This window comes from Rhincodon typus, chromosome 5 (assembly GCF_021869965.1).
Source record: "Rhincodon typus isolate 14 chromosome 5, sRhiTyp1.1, whole genome shotgun sequence".
Lineage (NCBI taxonomy): Eukaryota > Metazoa > Chordata > Chondrichthyes > Orectolobiformes > Rhincodontidae > Rhincodon > Rhincodon typus.
Window position 1 is genome coordinate 63,328,299 of NC_063336.1, and position 6,993 is coordinate 63,335,291.

Sequence of the window (6,993 nt, forward strand, 5' to 3'; positions counted from 1 at the left end):
CACCACAGTTCATTAAAAGAGAAAGTGGAACAGTGTGTCAGACAGAGAGGGACTGTCAGTAGCACTGGAAATCGAGCAACAAAGAACCACATTTGAAATTTTTTAAATAAATGACTAATGTTAAATTTACTTTTGTAGCATAACAGGCACGTATAGTAATTGAAATGATTGTCCATTATGAGCCGTGAAAACTTTGGTTCCCTCAAATCATTAGTGCCATTGTACCATTTAAGGAGTTCAACAACAGAATCGAACATAGAAAAACAGAGTAGTTAGAACATTATTTTAAGTGAAATTTATTTTCAACAGCGTTACACAGAGCAAGAATATCATTCAACACAACTTTGAAGCTACTAAAATATTATTTTGCTTGTTTATCTCTATATATGGATCAAAAGCACATGACAGTCAAGATTTAGTAGTTTTCAAACAAATGCTAAAGAAAAGATTCTGCAATAATATCTACAGAAAAGATTAAATATTAAACAGATTATTTTTTCAAAACCTCCCTCAAACATTAGACAAAGCCATCCAAAATGCAATACAATTTGCCCATTAACTATAAAGATCATGTTTTCATATCAAGATCAATGTAAAAGAATTTATAGAAATGCATTTAATATAGTGATTTTTTTCAATTAAGGAAAAATGATTTAAAAGCATTAAACTTTAAGCTGCCAACCAAGTTATGTTATAGAGCTGATAAGTAAATAGAAAAGTATCTTTTTCCAATATGGATCTCCCAGTTCCATGGATGACTTAAAAAAATATTATATAGTAAATGCAATATAGTGATTTTTTTTAATGGAATGATACTTGTTTAACATTAGGTCCCCTTTAATTTTTTTCAGTAATAGGTAGGCTAGGAGATTCTTTATAAACAGACGTAATTCTTTTGAACAGACATGTTAAGAGTTTGAAGTGACACTGGAAAAGTTTGAACAAAGTCCTTCCATATTTCCCTTTTCCACAATATTTGGTAACTACTTGATCATGCTAAAAAAAATGTTTCTGCAACAACAGGTTTACATATACTTATTCGGTTTTTGAAAGTGAGCCACTTACTCTAAGTTAGTCATGACATCCTGTACAAAACTCTTCTAAAAAGAAATCTACTTTCAGCCATTTTTCTATTATTTACTTGCAGTTATTAAATTCTAATGGTATACAGAAGTGGTAGGTTAATAAGCCATCAAATTACTAAAGAGTAAATGATCAAATTACAGACTAATGATTTTAAGTAACTAACTCCAATTCTGCTTTTTAGAAGGCTGCTCTTCAGATATTCACACTACGTGCAACTTTTACGTAGGATGTTACTTGCTAATGCTCAGAGGAAATTTTGCGTTATTATTCGTGGCAGTGGTCACTCTGATGGTAAAGATCGTCATTTAATTTCAGGCAATATTCATTTCTGGAAGTAAAGAACACAATATTAGCGATTTGGCATCTAAGATAGCTACAAAACTGAAAAGATCGACATTCACCGTTGTTCAGTGAAAGCACATTTCTGTATTTGCTCCTGATATCTGCCCGTTTCGAAGGAAAAATACAGAATGACTACTAGATGAATAGGGTATAATGATAGACCTTCAGCATGTAGCCTAGTGCTGCTGATTTTTATTATATATTAAACAGAAACAGCTAAAAGTTATAACGACTCCAATGTATGTAACTTCTGCTTTAAGATTTAAAAAACGCAGTGCTGAAACCTTTGTTAATTTCAAATGTACACAGAAATGATAAATCAAAAAATACTGATAAGATCATAAGGTGTAGGATCAGAAGTAGGTCAATCAACCCATTGGGTTCACTCCACCATTTAAATGAGATCATGGCTGATCCGATGACCCGCAACTCCACTTTCCTGCCTTTTCCCCATAATCCTTGATTCCCTTACTGATTAAAAATGCGACTACCCCTCAGCCTTGAATATACGTAATGACATGACAGCACTCTGCAGTAAAGAATTCCACAAACTGACTACCTGTAGAGAAAGGAATTCCTCATCTCTGTACTAAATGGGCAACTGCTTACTCTGAGATTATGCCCTCTGGTCCCAGACTCTCCCACAGGCAAAATACCTCTCTGCATCTATCCTGTCAAGGTCCCTAAGAATTGTGCATGTCTCAACCTTGTCTCTTTGCATTCTTCTAAATTCCAATGCAAAGAAGCACAACATATGCCAGAAAATTCATCCATTCCTGAAATCAATCTAGTGAACCTTCTCTGGACTGCCTCCAAAGTCAGTACGGTATAGTGTTAGATAAGGGGCCCAAAACTATTCAGTGTATTCCAGCTGTAGTCTGACTGTAGCGTTGTATGGTTTTAGCAAGACTTCACTATTTTTATACTCCATTCCCCTTGAAAAGAAGGTAGACATTCCTTTTGTGTTCCTTATTAGATGCTGAACGTGGATGCCAACATTTTTGTGATTCACGCACTAGGACTCGAAATTACATAGAGTTGCGGCTTGCCACACTCTTTCCCTGTTTAAATAACATTCAGCACCTCTATTCTCTCTGTCAAGATGCAAAATCTCTCATAATTATAAGATTACTACCAGTACATCCACTATCTTTGTACAAACTTCCTCTAAAATCCTAGAACGCATTCCAATAGGTCCAGGGGATTTATTGACCCTTTTTTCCCCTATTTTTTCCCCATAGTGCTTTCTCTGTACTGACAGTTGTTGTATGATATTTGCTTCTTTACCCCTAACTTGAGTATTTTTGGAATGCCATTACAGCCTTCTACTGTGAAAACTAATGCAAAGTAATTGCTCAACTCTTCTGCCATTTTCTGGTTCCCCATTATTTTTTCCTCAGCTCAATCTGTATGGGTCCCATGTTCATTGTTTCCCCTTGTTTACTTTTTATATATTTAAATAAGTTCTTACTGTTTGTTTTTATGTTACTTGCTAGTTTGCTGTCAGTGTATTTTCTCCATTTTACTTTGAGCATCTTTTGTTGGATTTTAAGGCTTTCCCAATTTTCTGATTTATCTGATAATCTTTGCCTACTTCTCATTCTTTCCTCGTCCATGCTTTTCTTTAACTTCTCTCATTTGCTCCATGTTCTATTCTTGAGCTTACTGCTTAGATTTGCCCCATTGATCTACCTCTACAGAATAGTAAGATTAACTTAGTTAAATTAGGTAAGCCTATCAGGAATATAGATTCCTTTTGTCTAAGAAGTAACCCCAAAGCCCTGGAGATTTGAAACACTCTCTTCAATGTACAAAATATACATGTACAAAATATATTACTGTAACTGGAACAGTCTTTTATATGATACAAGAACAGAAATTGCTGGAAAAGTTCAGCAAGTCTCGCAGCATCTGTGAAGGGAAATCAGAGTTAATGTTTTGTGTCTGGTGACTCTTCCTTGGAATAGTTCTTTCAGCTTTTACATGATACGTAGATACCCAAACTGACTTTGAAAGTAGTGTAGCATGAAACCCCCTGCTGCCACTTCTTCCAACTAAACCATATCAGGCTACACAAATACTTCCCTTCCCAGAATCCTCTATGCGCTATTTGTGTTTCTCACTAATTTAAATGTCAGCTATATTGAATTGCTTTGACTTTATGTACTATTGCAAAATTACAATACTTGGTGTACCATGGAAATTATTTCATACACCCATTATCAAGACTTCTTATAAATTGCACAGCAATTGTAATTTTGTGTATTTCTAATTATTTTTGTGAAATTACATCCTTATTCCTATTTTCAATTGACTTCAGTTAAATGTTTCAATACTACCAGTGGTTCCACTGATGAGGTTCTCAGTAAAATGCAAATATTTCTTAAATGAAACCTAGGTGACACCAAAAAGTTGTTCTTCTTCCACTAGCAATAATTCTGTCGCCACTTCAATATATAATCTGTTCACTTGCCATACAATCAATGCGTTTCACATTAAGTTTTTACATTATCAATAGTTTTCTTGAAAGCAATACTTCCGTAAAACACTGCATTTTTGGTCAACGTTGTTAACATAATCAATAGTAGCAGTATCTCACATTTGTAATCAATCCGCTATAGAAAGAGATGTTTGTATAGCAATAAGTTATTTACAAAAGGAAGCTTTTGAGAAAATCCAGTTTTTAAAAAAAAGCATGAAATCTCTATTACAATTTTCTGCCATTTGCTATAGGGTGATAGTTAGAGTGTTTTAAAAAAAATTCTGAGACACAGCACCGTTAGTCTGAGAACTCTATTCATCTATGTTATTACTATGACTTAAACACACTTCTAACGACTGATGTTCTACAAAAAAATTAAAGCATTTACAGGAAGGCAAAGAATTTTGTAATGAATTGTAAAAACAGAAATCATAACTTAAGTATGAAATTTAATGTAACAGTAACTCATTAAAACACATACTGCAGTATTTCTCATTTAACTAGAATAATAATTGCAGGAGGGAAGCCAAAAGAATGGAAATCGAGCCAATTTTGATGAATGCACTGATTTAGCTAGCTAAAATGCTGAAACTATCCGGTTTGTTAAAATGTTGTTACAATTTGAGAGTTCTGACAAAATCCTGGTTGTTGTTTTCTAATGCATTTCAGATAACAATATACTTCTGAGCTTTCAGATTAAATACACATATAGAATTGTGTTAGCCAAATTTCTGACCAGTAATTCTAATGTTTCTGTAATAAATATTTAGTTTTGGAATGTTTATGGAGACCTAGTTGATTGCTGTGTTCAGTTTGATATAACTTAGATTCAACCATTCGCAGCATATTAAAGCCAACTGCAGTGTTATGACTTCGATCAGACAAAACACACGAAGAAAAAAAAAAGTGAAATCACAGCCAGGCATTGCTGGCTAGTAAGCAGTCAAGGATAAAAGCATGTTCATAACATGCATACTTCCCTGCATAGAAAAAGAAAGTCTGTCTAGAAAAGAAAGGCATATTCCACTGAACATGACATCTGCTCTCATTAAGTTTGCTGTCTCAGTAGATGTTGCGTTCCCTTACCTTAACTCATTCATCCCCATCCTCAGTGAGCTCTGTTTCTTTATGTACCACTACCCTGGTGACAGACATGTCTGGGTGCTGTTCTTTGGCTTCTTTTATTGCCTGGGCCAAGGCCTACCCAGAATTACAAACAATAATGATGGCATTGGGGAAAGAAGACAAGTCAAAATATGCAATAAATAATGGCATAATTAAAGTAAGATAAACTTACAACATTTGTATGGTAAAATAAATATAACATTCAATTTAATCTTGTATGAAAGATCTTAAAATCAGAAAAAGAAATGTAAAAACTACTCACTGAGAATGAAATAAACAAAATTTCCAAATAAAAGTATCTTTCATAAATCAGTTATGGCACAAATATCCATTTAAAAAACTATGTGGCTGCCCCGATCAGAACATGTTTCTTGACCATCCGGAGTGATGCAACAGGTTTCTTCAGACTTCATGAAAAAACATGATGTGGACGAGCCGTTGTTCGACAGGGGGTGGAAAAGGTCAGAAATCACAACACCAGGTTATTTCAAATAAATCTGTTGGTCTATCACAAGCTTCCGGAGCATAGCCCCTTCGTCAGGTGAAGTGACGAAGGGGCTACTCTCCGAAAGCTTGTGATTTCAAATAAACCTCTGGACTATAACCTGGGGTCATAAGATTTCTGAAAAGACATACACCTACAGGCTTGGCCCAATGATGCGCTCATTAAAAATCATGTTCCATGTTCAGAAACATGGACCAGAGAGGTTAGGCTGGACTGCTTTCAAAGTGGTTCCTCAGATCCATATCTTAAAGAGATGCATAGTAGATCAGATGAGCAGATGTTTGGTCAAAGGCGTAGTCTTTAGTAGTCATCTGTAAGGATGTTGAAGCAGTAGATAGGCAGAGAAATTAAGGAAGGAAATTCCAAAATTTAGCACCTTAGTCACAGCCACGAATGGTGGAACATTTAAAATCAGGATGTACAGATGATCAGAACTGGAGATCTGCAGGTATGAGAGATGTTGTAGGGCAGCATGAGATGACAGACATGGGAAGAGGTGCGACCTTGGAGGGATTTCAAAAGAGGATGAAAATATTAGGTGGCTATGCAGTATGTAGAAGGTTGAGTTAGGCTTGCAGAGTTTTAGATGAGATCAAGCGTATGAAGGATAGAAAGTAGAAGGTTGGCCAGAATACAAGGTCCAGTGCTAATGAAAGCATAGTTTAGACTTTCAGCACAATTGGGGGTGAGGGGTTGTTGTTCACTGATGGGCAATACTGATGGGAGGCAGCGGATGACATTTCAGATGGAATCTGGAACTTGTGGAGCAGGCCTGATGGGATGAATGGCCTACCTGCTAGTAGTTCATGTGTTTAAATGCTCTCAGGTCATGGTAAAATTGGATGATGCCGTTGTGGCGAGTTTGGTTCAGCCTGAACTGAGGGCTGGATGAGATGTATTGGAATTGGTAAAAGAGAATGGGTTTGTTGAAGAGGCTTAAAAAATATTCATCTTCCATTGCTTCATTGGAGGAAAAGTCAGCGTATAAAAGTCTGACTAGGGAAAAGGAGACCGTTGGTAATCATAGTGACAGAGGTCTACCCAACTTTGTGAGCTCAAGTAGTTGTGAAAATATTGCATAAATACTATTTATCATCAACGTTCTCCCCCTCAATAAAATTATCTAAAAATATCACATTAAGTTTCACACATATGCTGCCTTTACTCAATAACACTTTACTACAGGAACAAACATTTCCTCATGATGCAGGGATCGATAAACAGTGGACATAGATTTCAGCTCACCGAGTCACAGAGGTCAACAGCACAGAAAGACACCTTTTATCCCTTCAAATCTGAACTGGTCAAAAACAAGTACCTGGGTTAGTAGGAACTGCCGATACTGGAAAATCTGAGATAACAAGGTGTAGAGCTGGATGAACACGGCAGGCCAAGCAGCATCAGAGGAGCAGGAAAACTGACGTTTCGGGTCTAGACCCTTCTTCAGAAAAAA

The 6,993-nt window shown here is 35.9% G+C and overlaps 1 protein-coding gene across 15 annotated transcripts in view; it reads right to left on the bottom strand.

Moving 5' to 3' along the window:
• Positions 1–280: 280 nt before the first annotated feature.
• Positions 281–6,993, bottom strand: part of epb41l2 (erythrocyte membrane protein band 4.1 like 2) — a 175,010-nt gene continuing 168,297 nt past the window's right edge. For all 15 annotated transcript variants that reach the window (XM_048596989.1, XM_048596988.1, XM_020532526.2 and 12 more), the window contains 2 exons: positions 4,997–5,110; positions 281–1,414 (listed from right to left, as the gene is read on the bottom strand). In XM_048596989.1, coding sequence (XP_048452946.1) covers positions 5,003–5,110 — 108 coding nt within the window. In that variant the 3' untranslated portion in view covers positions 281–1,414; positions 4,997–5,002. The remainder of the gene's footprint in view (positions 1,415–4,996; positions 5,111–6,993) is intronic.